Below are 20,737 nucleotides of genomic sequence, written 5' to 3'. Positions count from 1 at the left end.
ATACACATACAGAGATTTCCAATGATTACTCAGAACTAGAGTCATAACAAAAAAACTCTCAGATATAATTTATTTATAAACATGCATGTTACACGATGATTATCAGGGCATTGACCTTAGCCACCTTGGGGCCATCGTGTAATCTGATTCGTTAAATTGTACGTTACGCTATCACACTATTGCGAATTCCTTATGTTCGATCGAATCCGGATTTTTTGCCGAAACCGAAGCTTCGGTTTTGACTCAGTTTCGGCTTCGGCTGAAACCGAAACTTTTATAGATGTGTTAAAATTGTTGAAAACAATGTTGATGGCTTTTCGTTATGGATGGTATGTATGTTATTTTGTTAGTGTCAAATCAAGCTAAATTTGACTTACTTCCCGATTTCCGATTGAGCTGAAAATTTGTATAGATATGCAAGTCAAGTGACAATGCAATATTATTGTAGCATCGAGCTGTGATGATGGAGACAGGAGGTGGTTATAGGAAGTCTGTGATGAAAAAAGGCAACTTAATTACGTTTGGGGGTTTTAGAATTGTGTCAAAGACAAAAAAATATTTTTTTACAGAAACTTATTTTCAGTACAGTGTTGGCGCGGCCGAAAGGTTCGGCAGTTTTTTGACCGATATCGAACCTTCGGCCGAAACATGATTTTTATGCCGAAACCTGCCAAAACCGATACGTCTCTTCAGTGTGCGGGACAGCTCTATACTTAGTCAATATATCCTTTATTCAAATAGGCCTAGCAACAAGCACTTTTAAATTGTCAAGTTTTACAATAGTATTTTATACAATTGTGATATAATAGAGAGCTTTTCAGTCGAGTACCGTGTTTAACGAAGCTTGCTGAGTTGCCTAAGTAAGATACAAAATAGGGTCATTCAATGAAATTGTCTACCGTTTTCCTGTACAAACGCGAATTTCCTGAAGATTTGCAGGTACTAGAGTTTCCTTTTCTGTGAGTAATAGACAAAAATACGCACAGAGAAATAATCGCCCGACTTAAACGCCGAAAAAAAAACGCAACAGGAAATAAAATGGGCCCGTATGGGACAGCCCGTTGAATGCTCCAAATGTTGGTTGTGCCATTAACCTGATGCAAGTTTTTAGTGGTTTTCTTACATTGGCTGATATAATTAACTTTTAAGTAATGAGTACCTGGGCGACCGAGCGTTGCTCGGTTATAACTATTTATTGTAATATGGTGGTGTATAGGTGATAATCTTAACTACATTTTTTTCCTAAATTAAACTTGTCTAAAACAATAAAACTTAAAAAATTATATATAAAATTGAACATATAAAAAAAAAAACAAAAGTTAGTCACCGGGCGAGATTCGAACCCGTCTTAACCCGCTGGACCAGACGGACAGTGGCTGGCAACACGAAATTAGCGACCATATTCTGCGTCGAAAGAAAAACGCATGAAAACTCGAAAACACGCGTTTTCCCAAACATAAGACTAATCTAGATCGATTGTTTACCCCCAAAAACCCCCATATACCAAAATTCAGAAAAATCATTAGAGCCGTTTCCGAGATCCCGGAAATATATATATTTATATATATACAAGAATTGCTCGTTTAAAGGTATAAGATTTTGAATGATAGATATTTACTAACGTTCATTTAAATTCAATTTGTAATGTTTTACAGTTAGTATTTTTCTCGCATTGGTTTGGTGATAAATTTTGTGTTACACTCTGGAGCAAAGTTTTTTTACATTTAACATATTCATTCATTCATTCATTGAACGATTATTTCAAATTTGAAATCTCACGTGCGATATACATATATACATACATACATACTTGCCCCCTTTTAAAACAAATAACTATTACTGCTAATTACTATGATCAAAGGTACAAAAAGATAAGAAACTGTCTTATCATTTAATAATGATCACTTTCAGACAACCTTCAGGTGCTGAACTATGGTCATTGGAGTTTGATATGAACATGACAGTTAATTTTATTAATAAACTATTTATATTTAAAACTATATTTTATATATTTTTAACTGAATGGTGCATGATAAAGAAAATTTACTTATTATATACTGTAAAGTATCGAAAGGAGCCCACTGATTACCAGTTCGCCGGACGATATCTGCCTGTCAGTTATTCGCAAAAGCTGACAATCGCGAATAACTGACAGGCCAATATCGTCCGCTGATCTGAGGGCCTACCGCGAAAATCGAAATTCGTCAATTGCGGGCATTTTTCTCTGTCACTCTAATTACGTCTTAGTGAGAGTAAAAGAGAAAGATCCCCGCAATTTGCGAATTTCGGTTTTCGCGGTAGGCCATCTGGTAATCAGTCAGTGGGTCCCTTTATGATCTAGTATGGCGGTTCGAATGTTACTTCTTTACTAATACGAAATATCTTGTACTAATAAGAATTCACACGTTGCTCTGATGTATGAGAGTGACAGCGCTATGCGCGTATATAGCGATGTCCCGCTAGCACACCGGAATGGCGTGCGAATCCGCATCCAAAGTGAAGACCACCTTAGAGTCGGTCTAAGCTAACTTTACAACGACTTTAACATGACAAAGCGAGGGAGTGTCATTATAAACGTCGTATTTTCATAGAAATTTGATATTAACTATGACATTGCCGCACTTTATCATCGCAAATGCTATGCAGATAAATACAAACACACATACAATCACGCCTATTTCCCGGAGGGGTAGGCAGATACCACGGTTTTCCACTTGCTACGAACCTGACATACCTTTCGCTGCCTTCACTTTCATAACATTCCTCATACACGCTCGCCAGTTTAGGGTACTCTTGACCTAGCATTTCTTCAGGATTTCCCCGATTTGATCAAAGAAAGTCCGCCGAGGTCTACCCCTTCTAGCTCCCATTTCTACTTCTACAAACATACATATAATATATATACTTTATTTGGCTTTACACAATGTTAAGTTTCAAGAAACTTATTGGTATGGACCAGGGTTCGATAATGCGACGTTTGGTTTGAAACGCACATGCCTTACTTAAGTATTTACTTTTCAGATTGGAATGGAAACCACTCATCGAGTCCAATGTCGCACTAGGAGTAAACTCAGGAAAATGGTCCAGAGAAGAACAGCTATTATGGGAGCGGCAACGTGTAGCAGCTTGCGGTATCGCCTCCTATGAGCTCCATTCTAGTGGGCGGGTGTTATTTCCGTGCTCTTCGTCGCTGTTCGTGTGTGATGAAGGAGAAGGAAACCAGGTTAGTGTCTTCTTAAACCTTGGATAGTTATGTAAAAAATACCCCAGAATAGCATGCCGTATCGGGATTGAGTGTGAAAGAGCGCATAGTACGGTCGGTTCCCCAACTTAAGTAACCAAGTAGCCATACTAAGTTGTATAGAAAAGTGGATACTTATGTTAGGGAACCGACTGTACGAGTATATTTAATAGGAAACTAAGTCAGTGTTTAACGCTGCAGGGTGAAAGAGAGGAGTATACTTATAAAATGGTATGTTTTAACCCATTGACAAGAATGAAGTTGCGGGATTGCTTCCAACGAGCTCATGTGGGAGTACTGTTTATTCTACGTTAATGTTCGTTTGTTAAGTGTAGGCTTTTCCTAAGAAAGCAGGCTGTTACCATCCCCCAGCCTTTTAGTATTGCGTTAAACGGCAAAAGTGTGCGTGGTAGACACATACAAACTCAGTTAAAAGTTGCGCTGCCTAAAAAAACTACGCGCAAATACCCCCTACTACTACAGTGATAAAGTATGTTAGGCCTGTGGAAACCATGGTTCTTCTGATGACCTTTTATATGTAGCATATTTATCGAATGCTAAATTAAGAAGCAACATGACATTAGTTTGTTTGTTTACACATATTTTTCACATACAAATTGTACCTAAGGTAGGAAGGCCTAGGCGTTCTCCACCTGTTAAGTCAAACTAAAAAGCCGTTATATCTTTTCCAGACGCCTCCATTGGTACCTCGGGCTCTCCACCTCGGCAGCGGAGCGCCGCTGACGCCGGCTATGTGCCCTCGCAGCCCCGCCCTCGTCGCTCACGCGGCTCGCGGGGACATCTGGCTCGCGGGTCCTGGCCTGCGCCCACAGCGGCTCACATATGCCAGTACTGACAGTGCTAGGTAAGATGAACTTCTTACTACTAGTTTACTTAGCTTAAACGAGCAATGTGTTAATTTACCAAAACTATAGTGAATAAAATTATGTAAAAATTTTATTTAAGTCTAAGCTAACTCAGCGACGACTAACATGACTAAGTATGAAAGTGCCACAATAAGCATTATTAGGTTGGCATAACTCTATACTTTTTCTGTTCTCCGGCTGGAAAGCGTCAACTTTCGGCCCACTGCACTAAACGAAGTTTCCGCTTTCTGGCTCCATCGAACAGAAATATAGTATACACACCTTTTCCAGTAAATAAGAAAGCCTTCGATCACATGTTTGACGGCCGAAGCGAAGCCGAGGTCTTACTTTACAGGCCGATGTACTATATAAATCGGCTTGCAGATAATGTACGGTATTTGTCTTCTTGTAAGTTAATTATTTATCTGTTCACAGATTAAGCGACGACCCCAGGCAAGCCGGAGTGCCGTGCTATGTGACTCAGGAGGAGTTCTCACGATATACGGGATTCTGGTGGCAACCTTGCTCAGACGGTGAGAACTTTTTGTATAAGGCCGATTGGTGTATACTGGTCACGGCACCAATTCGTGCAGTCATACACATGTAATTCATTTATACAGGTGCCATAAAGCTATGGTAACCGCTTATCATCAGCTTAACATTAACGAGCCGTATGCATATTTACAACCGATGTGTAATAATAATACTTAGGTACTGGAATAAAGAATATTTTGATCTTTATTCTTAAGCTTTGTGACAAATATTTTGTATTACTTTCCAGTATACCTTTGTTTAACCTGTTTTTCATTTTGTTTTAGATGATGTGTTCAGGATAGTGTACGAAGAGGTAGATGAGAGTAATGTGAAGATATTCAGTTTCCCTTCCTCACAGTCCAGTAGTGGAGATGTAGAGGAATTCAGGTAAGAATCAAAGACGTACTTTAACTTCTTTTTCTCAAACTTGTAATGAAATGTTGACATGACTTACTTCAAATTAGGTCCGGAAATACCACATATCAGGTGCGATGAGTGAAGATGATATGTAAAGGCATTTCATACAGCCTTACACACCTAGGCCTGTAAGGCAACCTTCTTTTGTTTTTAAACGTTAAATTATAGCACGTCTTGGCATTCAACCTTAAAAAACCTATAAGCAAAATTTTGCCATTATGCTTTTTTTTTCTTTTTTTTGTCTTTTTTTTCTTTTTTGTGTTTATTAAACATTATTTCATGGCTTCAAAGGGGAACGAAAATTTGATTATTTTTGAGCTACGACGCACGGTTTAGGAGATACAGCCCTATAAAGTTTTTTTTCAGTCATGCTAAAATCTTTATCTATGTTGTGTCTGTCCCCAGATTCCCAAGAGCGGGCACGCCGAATGCCAAGTCAATATTGCGTCTGGTGACCTTCAAGCTGCAGAAGGCTTCGCCCACGGTCCTCGATTATTACTACGAAGGCAACTCTGACTCACAATGTAAGTATTATAAATAATAATAAATTAATAAAGATCTCATAGCGAAGAGTCTCGACCAACACCTTGAGAGACTCTCGCTAGGTGGTTGGATCAAGGGTCAGATGCAGAAGGCGGTGATCTTGGACACGGCGCGGATAGTCCGCCGGTTCCTCTCTCTGCGGCCCTGACCACCGGCAGCTTGGGCCCTGTCCCGCTGCTGGCGGCACCCTAGGTTAGGTTTTTTATAATGTGTTTATATGTATATAAAATGTATTTTAAAATGCCTTACCTAAGACCTAATATTAAAAAAGAGAATAATAAATTAATATTATAGGACATTCTTACACAGATTGACTACGTCCCACGGTAAGCTCAAGAAGGCTTGTGTTGTGGGTACTCAGACAACGATATATATAATATACAAATACTTAAATACATAAAACACCCATGACTCAGGAACAAATATCTGTGCTCATCACACAAATAAATGCCCTTACCGGGATTCGAACCCAGGACCATCGGCTTCATAGGCAGAGTCACTACCCACTAGGCCAGACCGGTCTTTGTTAAAGTATTGCATTGGTGTATCCCCATTTGTCCCCGCCGGGAACGGATGGGAATTGATGCATTCATATGAATCATTCCTATATTCCCTGCCTCATGTATGGCGACGGCCGCGTGGGGCGGGTCAAATGGGAACATTCCATTGCATTTCATGCAGGGTAATTTTTTGACCCTTTAGTGATACTCTCAGAGGTATGAGGTATGGTCATCATCTTCCTCGCGTTGTCCCGGCATTTTGCCACGACTCATGGGAGCCTTGGGTCCGCTTGGCAACTAATCCCTTGAATTGGCGTAGGCACTAGTTTTTACGAAAGCGACTGCCATCTGACCTTCCAACCTAGAAGGTAAACTAGACCTTATTGGGATGAGTTCGGTTTCCTCGCGATGTTTTCCATCACCGAAAAGTCAATAAATGATATTTCGTACATAAGTTCCGAAAAACTCATTGGTAAGAGCCGGGGTTTGAACCCGCGACATCCGGAAGTCGCACGCTTTAGTTATGGTCAGGTATGGTACGGTAAGGTCAAAAAATACTTACCAATACCTACCTCATCTCAGTGACAATAGAAGATATGAGATCCCTAGCAGTCGTTATATAAATGTTTGTACTTGATTTATACTGAACAAATAAATAAGGAATCAATACAAAAATCACATACAAATGCTATTAATACATGTTATAAATCTAAAAGGTTTATCTGTTTGTCAAAGGAGAAACATCTACAATGTATGTAGAACATGGATCGTTTCTAACCTGAAATATGATATGACTATATAACGGAATTCATCCCCTAAAAGAACGAGACTGTTGTTCAAAGTACGGAAGTAATATTGGGTGATAATGGACATTGGACATCTATGCAGGTGTTCAGTTAGGCCTTAATAAATAACTTTCTGTATTCACTGTGGCAACACCATGTCACAGTTGACATTCAAATATTCAAAAAATAAACTGTTGCCCTGTCATACAGTTGACAGAGCCAGTGTGTGACGAACCTACCACTAGATCACATCGTTCCGCTATTCTCGTTATTATTTTCGCGTTGACCCAAAGCACTGCTACCAGTAACATTATTAGTATCAGTGTTGTGTAGCCGAAGGACGCCGTGCACATCCGTGAAGTGGAAAATCCGAGGTCTAAGTTGGATGACTCAAGGTAACGGTTCTAAGCTTACTTTTAGCTTGCGACAAGGACAGCCGGAATCGCCACCAGCGGTCTTCAGCGGCGACCGACGATTTCGGACTGGAAGGTAACTTCGCCCTACACTGTTCTTTTACACTCAAGCTCAACTCAGTAATTTAATTTTATCGCAACACAACTTTCTTGCTCAACCGACCCCTAAATTTCATTCCCTATCGCCCCTTTTTTTTTCGACATACAGTCCACTCTTTCGCTAGTGAACAGCAGGCAAAGTCAAAAAAAAAGTAATAGGCTACGGTGACTGCTTACCATCAGGCGGGCCGTATGCTTGTTTGCCACCGTCGTGGTATAAAAAATAAAATAAAAATCATTTAAAATTATTTTTTTGCAGCGTCAGAAAACACGAACGACGCGGTGGAGGTGACGGATATCCGGTGGTTCGACCTCCGGCAGTCATTGAAGGAGACCTTCCCCTGGTTCGAATATTTGGCCCGCGTCGGATGGACGCCTTGGGGGGATTAGTAAGTAATATTTTAATGAAGGTAGAGATATATCTCGTTGGATGCTCTGACATTTTTAACTGAACTGAAATATTCATTACACAACGATTTTGGCAACTATAATAACCATTATGCAACACTTACTCACTGCAAAATAATCATAGCGTCCAAATTACTTAAGCCACTTAGCATGCTTCGGAGTCTATAAGATCTGTATATCTATTATGTAAAAAAAAACAGTTTAGTAAAAAAGGCCCCTTAGTTTAAATATGGGTATAGAGACGTATAAATAGAGAAAATGCATTCAGGACATACACGTCTTGTAGAACTATATCTATTTTCATATTTTAATAAATAGGAGTCTTATAGTACTTTGTGCAACGAAGGGGGTAAATGAAATTTTGCAAACGAGGTCTTTAGATATTTAGAGATTTGTTTTTAATGTTTACTAACCATGTATATACTAATAAAGGTCCTAGTCTGAAATAAATGATTTTTAATTATTTATTTATTTAGATGCATGACACAAAGAGCATATAATCACTACGTGCATGACAGCCGTAGGCTGGAGTGCATTAAAGACTCGAGCTTGCAATATTTTTACCCCGGAGTTATACACAATGTTTTTCATCGCACTTGCGAAGAAACAACTAAATTTTAAGCGAATAATTCCTAAATACGGTGACATTTCAAACATTCGGCTGCCATATTGTCATTCTTTGACAGGTTAGGCATCGAGGGCACAGACCCTATCCGGTATTCAGCCACGATTGAAAATTCTGTAGAAATATTATAAACAGCTATTAAATTAATCAAATTAAATATTTTAAAACATTAACAAAAAATATAAAAATCGTAAACGTCAACATTTTAAAATTAAAACTCATTTATATCTACTTGGTTCGTATGAATTAGTGACAATAATAAAAAAATTATAACTCCCGAGGGAGCTATAGCTTTTTTTCAGAATCCATAACTCCCGCGGGAACAATACATGCCTTTGTTCTTCAGTATACCTGCATGAAATAGGATCTTTTTCGAGCAACTGTGATGAAAAACATACAATATATCTCTCTTACAGCGTGTGGGTGCAACTACTAGACCGTAAACAGCAGAGACTGGAACTAGCGCTGATCCCCGTGCGGGAGTTCTGCTCGCCCGCGCACTACCCCGCCGCGCCGCCGCGCGCGCCGCACGCCGCGCACGAACACCCCGAACAGGTATTTATACTTCGTTTTTAGGGTTCCGTACCTCGAAAGGAAAAAACGGAACCCTTATGGGATCACTTTGTTGTCCGTCCGTCCGTCTGTCTGTCTGCCAAGACCCTTTTCCTCAGGAACGCGTGGAGGTATCAAGCTAGAATTTATATCAAATACTCAAGTCTACTGTACTAGCCAACGCAATCAAAGATACAGCCGTTTATGCCGCAAATTTTCGACACTCGCAAGGAAATCAAAACCTACAGGGTACTTCCCGTGAACTCAGAATCTTGAAATTTGGTACATACTAAGTAACGTCTTATAGCACAGATAAAGGAAACATTGCGAAAACCGTAAATTTTTAGTTACATCATATAATAATATATACCTACAGGTTTGTACGGAACCCTCGGTGCGCGAGTTCGACTAGCACTTGGCCGGTTTTTTAAGGTTCCGTTCCCTTACCTAAACGGGACCCTATTACTAAGACTCCGCTGTCCATCCGTCTGTCACCAGGCGGTATCTCATGAACTGTGATAGTACGTACTAAATGAAATTTTATTGTGTCAGAGAGATGTACCGTAACAAAAACTGATCAGCGCCATCTGTACTTTTCATAGTCATTGTCTATGGTTAGATGAAAATGATATGCGAACTAGAGGTGTAACAAAAATAGTGGGGATCCACTAGACTTAAATCGACCGGGATATAAAACGTGATTACCTTTTATATTATTTTTGATCTCCCGATATTGCGACGCAGTTACATGCCTCTTGTCCATGGGTACTGTAGATAGCGGGTGGGTGTCCACATTGTGTCGACCGCGCATGGTCTACCCTCATCCGTGCACGTCGGCTGCGTTCGCTCTCAACGTTACCACTGGGCGCGTCCACACTTTTTGGTCTATCCGAGCACACTACACTCACAGTGTCACTACGCGTGTTTAATTCGTATATCAATGGTTTTTTACACAAACAAACCATCCCCAATAACCATCCATTTTTCATATCCCGGTCGATTTAAATCTAGTGAAACTAACCGTGAATCATTTAAAACTGTCCGCGACTGTACAAAATAACTTAAAAAATTCCCTTGTTCCAGCCAATACAAATCCTAGTCCAAGAGACAGCGCCGGACGTGTGGATCAACGTGCACGACATACTCCACTTTCTACCCTCACTAGAACCGGGCACAATCCGGTTTATATGGGGTTCTGAGCAGACCGGGCATTTGCACCTTTACCTCATCACGTGTAGGATAGCAAGAGGACCGCCAGAGCGAGTGAGAAGTAAGTTTACTGTCCCTGTCAGTCATCTACCAGTAACCAGTGACATATGGATCAACGTGCACGACATACTCCACTTCCTACCTACACTAGAACCGGGCACGATCCGGTTTATATGGGGTTCTGAGCAGACTGGGCACTTGCACGTGTAGGATAGCGAGAGGACCGCCAGAGAGAGTGAGAAGTAAGTATATGCCTGTCATTGTGTAAATAACTTTTAAGAATCCTTTTGTACAAGTTTTTGCTTATGAAATTAGTTTTTTAAGAATTCTTTTGTACAAGTTTGTTTATGAATTAAATTAAATTAAATTAAAAAAAAAAAAAACTTGAGGCAGACTGTATGACGATATATTTGTGTGTTGATTACTGATATTCGTTCCTGTATTATGGATGTTTTCAATATATTAAAGTATATAACTATATCTAATTATTATGTATATCGTCGTCTAGACAACACAAGCTTTATTGAGCTTTATGACTTATATTTTTTTATGGATCTCATGCGTGCACTTACAGCTTATATTGCACGATTATATTGAATGAACGAATCAGGAATCGAAAACCGGTATTTTTGTATGGGAACGAAAACGGTATTTTTTCGTTCTTTATTAATTATTTCATTTCTAATTGGGCAATCTAATAATATCGTGTAGTTTGTTGTTTTGTTGTTTGTCATGTTGTTTATGTTGTTGTTAATGAGTTGTTGTAGTTGGTGCTGTTGTTTAGGTGTAAAAGTTTGTTTTCCAAAGGGAAAAGGTAAAGCAGTTAGAGTTTTGCTTGGTACTGGTGTGCGTGGTACTGTTGTTTTGTAGTTGGTACTGTTGTTTATGTTGTTGTTGTAGTGTTTGTTGTTGTTGCTGTTGTTCAGGTGTAAAAGTTTGTGTTTTCCAAAGGGAAAAGGTAAAGCAGTTGTACTTTTGCTTGCAAAGAATGGTCCGCGTGCGAGCACGCACTCTCGCAGCTCGGCCTTCGGCCTTCGCAATATAATTACTTTGGGAGTCGAAGGGAAGTTGGAGCTTAAACACGACCCAATAGTAAAAGTGTCTTGACAAGCTCACGTCGGGCCTACGGCACACGGGCTTAAGACACTTTTACTATTGGGTCGTGTTTAAGGTCCAACTTCCCGGCTGGCGAGCCTCGAAGGGGACGCTTCGGGCCTTCGGCCCTACGCGGAGCTCGGCCTTCGATAGCCTCGACGCGAAGATTTGTTTTCCAAAGGGGAAAGTTAATGCGGTTGTACTTCCGCTTTGGGCCGCACTCTCGCAGCTCGGCCTTCGGCCTTCGCTGGGTTTCGAAGCTCAGCGTCGAGCCTTCGGCCCGCCGCTTCGCTTATTAAGACAGTTAACTTGTAACCGGTTCGCTCTATAAATGTACTGCCGCTATTTTTAGTATAAAGAATATTTGTTTTCCAAAGGGGAAAGGTAATGCGGTTGTACTTTCGCTTTGGGCCGCACTCTCGCAGCTCGGCCTTCGGCCTCGCGTGCTTGGGCGATCCAATGGGACGCTCCGGGCCTTCGGCCCTACGCGGAGCTCGGCCTTCGGCCTTCGCTGGGTTTCGAAGATTATATTTGGAGTATAAAATAAACCGAAATATATGTTTATTTCAAAGTTTTTCAAAAAAACCGGTTCCGATCCCTGGAACGAATATTGAATGGCAGAATAAGTTGTACCTAACACTGTTTAAAAATAATGAAAGAGGGATATTGTTTTTGATGTGAAGGTTCGATTTGAGTGCTGGTTGATGCTTAAGTTATGCTTATTTTACATGATTTACAGCACACTTTTACATTTAAGCACTATATATGCCTCGGCAGGAACAGCAATTCGTGGATTCGTCTTCTTTGTCGGACGACGCGAAGCGAATCGAAACTCATCCACGAACTGCCCATTCCCGGCCTCTGCAATAATGTACTATTATTTATATTTATATATTTAGACTGAGGATAGGATAGCAAGAGGACCGCCGGAACCATTTCGTACCTTGTCACGGTGACAATGGTATGAGGTCCCTAGCGACTTTCATAATTGTCACTGTGACCAGGTACGATAGATAGATAGATAGATACATTCTTTATTCATACCCACAACATACATGGCATTAGCATCAAAACAAACAAAAAAGAAAAGTGTAAAATAAAAACATGCAAACTTAATTTAATAAAAACATTTTTTTAAATTAATACGCCATGTGTCTTGGCACAGAAAAGGCGCCACACGATATGGTACGGATATTAAATTCTTTGACTGTATTATGCATCCAGATTATTGCCACTGAATTTTTGTTTTGTCGTGAACCTTGTCGGAATGCACGAAGGTTGATAATGGGCTGTGCCCGCGTACGTCATTTGTCGTCTTTGGTCAAAGGTTTAATAAGTTACTGACTGATTGACTACACTCTTGTTTCTTGAGGTATTTAACGCATTCACTGCCATCGACGCATATATGCGTTCACCGTCATACAAGTTTGTTCCTAGGCGACGCCCCCTGGCAGTGAATGCGTTAAATAGAAGTAAACAAAATCTACCCTCAAGTGGCTCCTTAAGCCAGTTGAGGGTAGATGAAATTGAAAACATTACATGATGTCATGATCGTAGGTTGAAGTCAGGTCGTTCAGTCACAGATCCAGGCGGTTTTGTATTTGGTTGGTTAACCAATAAATGTTATAACTACCCTAAAATGTACAAATTGTTTGTTTACTTTTGTTTAAATACCTAAAGATACAGAGTATAATTGTCAAATTAGTTATTTTTTCATGAGAATAGGCGGATCCACATAGCGAGCATACGCGCGAGGCAATTTCCTCACACACAAAACGGTCAATGTAGACGTGCCTCGGCGAAATTTCCTCGCGCGACGCTCGTTCAGTGTGCGGGTCCACGCGCTAATAACTGCATTTATGGTTAAAAAAATATTATTCAATATTAAACGTAACTAAAGATTCCACCATCTTTACAGGCGTAATGGAAATGATAACTGAAGAAGAGAACCTAGCAATCGGACCGAATATTATTAGCAAGGAACCCATCACCGCTGGCGAGTGGGAGGTCCTTGGCAGGAAAATATGGGTAAGTACTTGGCTTTTTGTTGAGAGATTCGTGCAGTCATGTCTGAAAATATCGATACGGACAAAGTGTCAAAAATATGTATACACGTCCTTATTTCCCATATACTGTATCCCATATACCCGTATAGGTAGTGTATACATATTTTTGGCACTGTCCGTATCGAAATTTTTAGACGTGATATACTTTGTTTTTTTTTATAGCGATTTTGACGTGTCATTTCATTGAAAAACACTTGAAAAATATGCCACAATTATAAATCATATACAATTATTGACATTCTTTTCCTTTCATAATACTCGTAATTACTGATTTTAACAAAGCGTGTTTTAATGAAAAGGCATTTCAAGATTGTTTACCTTATTTCTAATGCAAAAAAAACGAACTATAGTATATGGAGCGTAGAGGTAAGAAAAAAAAATGTGTATGAAAAAGTGTCTCTCAAAAGGCGTTAAGAGGAATTCCTAGTTGCGATTTATCCATACAAACGCTCTCGACTGATTCCTCCCTGGATTTTCAACCTAGAGCAGTGATTTTTTCAAATAAGATCAATATCATCAATATCTGTGCCGCTATGTTTTGCTTTTTTGGATTATTTAATTTTGAAGAAAGATACAGCGCCTCGAAAATCGCAAAAACGGCTCAATTGAATTGGCTGTAAAAAAAGGCACAGTATACAAATATGACAAAAAATATCCAAAAAATCAAAACATAGCGGCATAGATTATTTCTTCCTCTTGCAGTTTCCAAAATTTCATAAAGATTGATTGCGTTTTGGAGGAGGAAACAGTCGAGAGCGAAACCTCGATTTTTGAGTTTTTTGCGTGTGAATTTTAGTCCGAGCTGCAGTTGTCCTTATCGCACGAATTAGAGGCGGAGACAGTTTCTAAATATACGTACACAGAAGGCATAGTAATGGGCATAACATGTTAATGGTTAAAATGAGAAATACACCAACAACCAACAGTCGATCGCCGTAATATAACCAAAATACCACGTAGTTCTAAGAAAAGGGTGCCATGTGTTTTCACACTCTTTAATGTAACAACTATTATGTACCATGGTTTCGTAATAAAGATTTATATTCTATTCTATTCTAAAATGTACCCGTAATGGTCTGTCACTTCAAACCGTTTTTTTGTACTTTTTACATTGCAGGTCATGTAGTGCTTATGTTTAGTTATGTTTACTATTAAAGGCCTGTAAACAAAGCTAAGTAGGATAATAGGTACAACCTGCTTATTGTGATTAAAACATCATAAGTACCCATTAACAATTTGATTGTCTTGCATTGCTCACACTTGTGCGTCACAAGTAAACCACTAGATAGCAAATTTAGGTACATTACGGCTAGCCGATATCAAAATAAGGGCCATTTTGAAATGCGGCGGTTCAACGATTAAGGTATGTTGGGATAATACCGGATGTGGGTGAAGAACGTAGCAAATTCATTTCTCCCTAATTTGGCTTTCTTTTTTAATGTTGGCAACATTGTGTAAGATGCCATTTCATTGCCTCGACTGCCAGTGTCCCAGCGCCACTCAGGGATATCGGGCTTGTGCTATGCGCAATCACATAGAGCAAGGTAAATTTCGTGTATCCGATCTTCGCCCTTTTTTTTAATACTACGTCGGTGGCAAACAAGCATACGGCCCGCCTGATGGTAAGCAGTATCCGTAGCCTATGTACGCCTGCAACTCCAGAGAAGTTACATGCGCGTTGCCGACCCTAACCCCCCGCCCCTCGTTGAGCTCTGGCAACCTTACTCACCGGCAGGAACACAACACTATGAGTAGGGTCTCGTGTTATTTGGCTGCGGTTTTCTGTAAGGTGGAGGTACTTCCCCAGTTGGGCTCTGCTCTAGATCTGGAATGACATCCGCTGTGCTGTGCCCCACCACACAAGGCGAGATGACATTCACAGTGCCCATACCTCTCTTTTTGACGTAGTTTTAGGACATACCCGGGTCCAGGCCCTGTAATTAATTTTGTGTATTGTGATGAAAATGTGTTTGTTTTTGTAATTGTGTTAATGTATAATTTCGTTTTAGATGTTTATTTATAAAACAATCCAATCAAAAACAGACCTAGGATTGCTGTAGACCAATATCCAATTTTGACCCTTCCAGGTAAAGATCGGAAAGAAACAATACGATCTTTACCCATTTAAAAAACAGCAGTGTAGGTCAAATTTTAAATTTTCTTCAATTTACCTACTTAATTATCACATTTATTGTTTTCTTGATCACACTTTCGTACCCTTATTATTATCCAGTACCAACGCGACGGTAAATCAAAAGGAAAAGATTTAGGTAGTCTATTTTGTATGTATGTGTATGTACACCTACTTACTGACAATGTAATTTTTTTAATTTCCGCTGCCCAAAGGTTGCCTGGAGATTGCGTTTTAGCGATTAGACCGCATGTTGTTTACCTGTGCTTATGTTTCTGTTTACTTTTGTATTGTTTTCTTTATTCCATTCTTTTTAAAATCTTTCTATATAACATTAGGTCTACTTGGGTGGCTTACAAGTTAGTATTTTGTTTAATATCTTGTAAACAGAAAAACTATGAAAGTTACAAGAAATCAAACAAAAAACTAACATGTATACCGCCGAAGTAGACCTAATATTATGTAGTATGAAAGTACCTACACATACGGATGCATACGTAGATGTGAACGCACACATATATAGTTAGTTTCGGATACAAAATAGAGATAGCACTTCGAAATTAGTTTCCTTAAAATGTTTCAAGAGGGCTCTCTTTTCCTATATATTTTATCCAAAAAAAAATTGTATATCAACTATATATATAATTGCAATATTTTACCGTCAAAATCGCAATTGTTAGCACATTGTTTACTTATCAAATTGCCTTATGACATAAGTATCAAAGTTTGAGAGCCACAATTTTACCAAATGTTTGTATCAGGGTTAAGATCGTATACAAAAATACGAAAAATAGAACATTCGCTGACAACTTTTAAATTTGTATTGTTGGCTGCAATTTATATACGTAGGAGAAGGCTAAACTCCGGACCTATTTCTTTGTGATACCTTATTCTCTTTCCATTTAAACCAATTTTTTATTTTAGTACCAAACCAAAGTTTTATTCACCATCCGATGTTACCCCTTGATGGCAAAACACTCGTTACCCTAAAAAAAGTATGTTTCATCTTTACACGTGTACAAAACTAAAACCTTTATATATTGAAGATTACCAAAATTTAGGCTGAATCTACGGTTATTATTTAACGATTTGCTCTGTACTTCAAGAATCTGACACGATCTAGAAAAAAAAAATCGCGAGTTCTCTCAATTGGTCCCCAAATTGTCCGGCATTATCCCAACATACCTTACCCAGATTGTCATTGCGATACGTTCTTCAATAAGACGGCACAAGTTTAGCCCCATCGTACTACTACTACTATTTAGATTGTAGGTTAACCATACCTACTTACAAAATTTCCCAACACACCATGATCACACCCAACTTATTGTCACGGATAGGTACGACGACCGAAGCAAGGACCTCATTCTTTTTCGTAGTCTTTATCTGAATTAATTACTAGATACAGTATAATATAATAAATAAATAATCAATATAAATAAATATTATAGGACATTATTACTCAAATTGACAAGTACCACAGTAAGCTCAATAAGGCTTGTGTTGAGGGTACTTAGACAACGATATATATAATATATAAATACTTAAATAAACAGAAAACACCCATGACTCAGGAACAAATATCCATGCTCATCACACGGATAAATGCCCTTACCAGGATTTGAACCCGGGACCATCAGCTTCGTAGGCAGGGTCACTACCCACTAGGCCAAACTTGTCGTTAAAATAATAATTAAAAACAATATTATGTGATAACATCAAAAACAACTTGTGTCGGGCAGCGCAGGATGAATTCCGGCCGGCGCGCAATGAGCGGGCGCTCGCGTCTCGTATCTGTGTGCGCGCACTCACACTTAGATAGCTCCCGCTCCCGCCCACCGCAGCGCGACAGAAACATAGCTTCAAAAATTCGAGATTTGAAAAGTTGCTCAGCTAGGAATTGCTCTTAAATAGGTGGCGCCACAATAGCGAGAAGATACGCCAAATAATACTAGAGTAACACAGAGCAGGCCGGTTGGCCGAGGGCTTGAGCACAAATCACGCGAGGTATTTTCGGCAACTTTTCGACCCCTACCCCCTTTTTTTTATGGTAGAGGAGGCAAACGAGCAGACGGATCACCTGATGGTAAGCGATTACCGCCGCCCATGGACACCTGCAACACCAGAGGGGTTGTAAGTGCGTTGCCGGCATTTAAGATGGGAGTACGCTCTTTTCTTGAAGGTTTGAAGGTCGTATCGGTCCGGAAATTCCACAGTTTAGCAGTGCGAGGCAGAAAGTTCCTGGAAAAACGCACAGTTGAGGACTGCCAACCATCTAAGTGGTGAGGATGGAAATGTTGTCGCGTAGGGTGATGGCGAAAAGAAGCGGCAGGGATTAATCCGAACAATTCCTCGGAGAACCCCCTTTTGTACATGCGATAGAAAATGCAGAGCGAGGCCACATCTCTACGCAGCGCCAAGGAGTCAAGCCGATCCGAAATACACTGGCAGTCGACGATTCGAGTCGCTCTTCGTTGGATGCGGTCCAGAGGGAGAAGCTGGTACTGGGGTGCCCCTGCCCATAGATGAGAACAGTATTCCATGTGCGGGCGCACCTGCGCCTTATAAAGCTGTAGGCGTTGGGCCGGTGTGAAATACTGTCTCGATCTGTTGAGCACACCGAGCTTTTTTGAGGCTAATTTAGCCTTACCTCTAGATGGCCGCGGAACTGGACTTCACTCGAGATGTCGACGCCAAGGATTCCGATACCGGGTGTGGCTGTCAGGGGAGTGCTCTCAAAACGAGGTGATACGACAAACTAACTTTTTTGCGGTAAACGCGCAAACTTGTGTCTTGGTAGGGTTGAGGCCCCCTTCGAGAATTCGCCTATTTTCAGGGATAAAGCCACTTACAGAAAAAAAATTAACTTAGTGCAAAACGCCTTTATGATGGGACCTACTCCAAATATCCTTATTGATAGCTGTCAAAAAGTGACAAGTACGGAAGGTAGAGGCAAGGAACAAAATCTCCATATATCAAAAAGTGTCCGACAAAAGACCAAAGATAGGTGGCGCTACAATACCTAGAATACTTGAGATAAAAATCTAATCATATAGACAGCGCACTTCACTCCGTCAATAATATATTTATATATATTATAGATATTTGAAACTATTATTTATAACTGACAGCTGGATACTTTTGCAACAATTCTGTCTAAGGAGTTTCTGTTTCTTGCCTCTACCTTCCATAGTGACAAGTAACACTTTGCAAAAAGTAGGTTTTACAAAAAAAAGGTCAAATTGTTTTTTAGATAGTTTTTAAAAAAATTTTTTTGTGTGAAATTGACCAAAACTAATGTGACATTTTTTCCTTGTTTGAACTTAGAAATGCGTGGTTAAAATCTCTCGGGTTCCTCGTGGGCACCTTGTATATATGTTTATATTGGTTCGTTGCTTGAATTCTGCTCTGTTACGGCAAAACAGCGTATCTAAATGTAAAATGTAATTTTTCACCACACCAACTGGTAAAGGCCTACATGTGTGGCAAAGTAATCAGATGCAAATTTTGAGTCGTTTCCTTATGTTAGCTGGTAGAATTGACTTTAAAATGATGACTTTGGATGATAAATATTTAATTACGTTCATTTGGATTTGAATTGTTTTTTTTTTTGGTATTTCATAGTTTTTATTTTCCTCGCGTTGGTGTGGTAAAAAATGTTGTGTTTCACTCGGAGGCAAAGTTTGTTTAACCCTCGTGCCTTGAAACCCTCGCAACGCTCAAGAATATTCCGCTTGCTCGGGTATCAATATTAGCACGAGGGGTTAAACAAAAACATTGTCCCCTTATAAAACAAGTAACTATTACCGTCACAGAACAGAATTAATTTTGTTTTTTTTTTGCATATTGTATATATCATTGACGGTATGAGCGCTGGTGGCCTAGCGGTAAGAGCATGGGACTTGCAATCCGGAGGGGGTTCAAACCCCGGCTCGTACCAATGAGTTTTTCGGAACTTATGTACGAAATATCATTTGATATTTACCAGTCGCTTTTCGGTGAAGGAAAACATCGTGAGGAAACCGGACTAATCCTAACAAGGCCTAGTTTACCCTCTGGGTTGGAAGGTCAGATGGCAGTCGCTTTCGTAAAAACTAGTGCCTACGCCAAATCTTGGGATTAGTTGTCAAGCGGACCCCAGGCTCCCATGAGCCGTGGCAAAATGCCGGGACAACGCGAGGACGAAGAGGTATGGTCGATGTCTACATATAATCATTGCCACAGGTAGACGAGACCCGCAGCTTGGTGTACTTCGTCGGTCTCCGCGAGACGCCTCTCGAGAGGCACCTGTACGCCGCGCCGCTCGCGCCGCCGCGGCCGCACCAAGTCACCCTGCTCACTACCGTTGGACATTCTTGTGCGGTCGATATGGACGATGTAAGTACATTGTTGATTAATAGTACATTCGTCAACTCGATTTTGTGGGCAGAATAGCAAATCCATTTATAGGGCTTAGTCAAGAAATTGAAACTGTAACGAATAGGATCGATTAAGCAGTTTTTGAGTTTTTGCAAAGTCGTACCTTAGTAAAAATGCTGTAAGGTATAATCAGGGACATTCGCGGTGAACCACCTTAAGGGCGAAAATCTTTTAAACGTCTTGCAGGCGGTGAGGCGATAACACAAAAGTGATGACCAATAGTATGACATTTAAAAAAAGTGGGTGACGAAAGAAAAGGTTAGCTCAGGTGAAGTTTAATGTCGTCCATTGTCTTTGTGACGGTCGGCATTTGCAAACTAAGGTAAGGAATCCTACATGCATCCTAATTAGGCAGGTCCACACAGAGCGAACATACGCGCGAGGCAATTTCCTCGCGCACATACCGGCCAGTGTAGACGTGTCTCGGTCGAGGCGGCGCGTTTAGGCGAGGAAAACGCGCGCCGCAGCGGCCGAGGTACGTCTACACTGGCCAGTTTGTGCGTGAGGAAATTGCCTCGCGCGTATGCTCGCTCTGTGTGGACCGGCTATTGGTTATCTTTATGGGGAGGCGAAGTTTAGCCTAAACAACAAAAACTAATAAACCCTATTTTTTGTCTCATTACCTGCTTTCACCCTTTTCATATTTAAGATAAGAATCGTCGATTAGTTGTTTTCCTGTAAGACGAATTTATTTATATGTAACTGAAGTTAACCTCCTGAGACTCCGTACACAAATTTTAATACATATTCCAAAATATATTTAAACATATAAAAGCGCTGGTGGCCTAGCGGTAAGAGCGTGCGACTTGCAATCCGGAGGTCGCAGGTTCAAAC

At 40.2% G+C, this 20,737-nt stretch overlaps 1 protein-coding gene across 1 annotated transcript in view; it reads left to right on the top strand.

Annotated features, from left to right (window-relative positions):
- The window catches only part of LOC133531324 (dipeptidyl peptidase 9), a 61,513-nt gene that overhangs the window by 5,658 nt on the left and 35,118 nt on the right, over window positions 1-20,737 (top strand). The window contains exons 2-11 of the mRNA XM_061869462.1: window positions 3,022-3,223; window positions 3,934-4,106; window positions 4,543-4,640; window positions 4,926-5,028; window positions 5,464-5,582; window positions 7,658-7,787; window positions 8,848-8,986; window positions 10,067-10,253; window positions 13,206-13,315; window positions 19,709-19,861. Coding sequence (XP_061725446.1) covers window positions 3,022-3,223; window positions 3,934-4,106; window positions 4,543-4,640; window positions 4,926-5,028; window positions 5,464-5,582; window positions 7,658-7,787; window positions 8,848-8,986; window positions 10,067-10,253; window positions 13,206-13,315; window positions 19,709-19,861 — 1,414 coding nt within the window. The remainder of the gene's footprint in view (window positions 1-3,021; window positions 3,224-3,933; window positions 4,107-4,542; window positions 4,641-4,925; window positions 5,029-5,463; window positions 5,583-7,657; window positions 7,788-8,847; window positions 8,987-10,066; window positions 10,254-13,205; window positions 13,316-19,708; window positions 19,862-20,737) is intronic.

This window comes from Cydia pomonella, chromosome 25 (genome assembly GCF_033807575.1).
Source record: "Cydia pomonella isolate Wapato2018A chromosome 25, ilCydPomo1, whole genome shotgun sequence".
Taxonomy (NCBI): Eukaryota; Metazoa; Arthropoda; class Insecta; order Lepidoptera; family Tortricidae; genus Cydia; species Cydia pomonella.
This window is presented reverse-complemented; position numbering and strand designations above follow the sequence as displayed.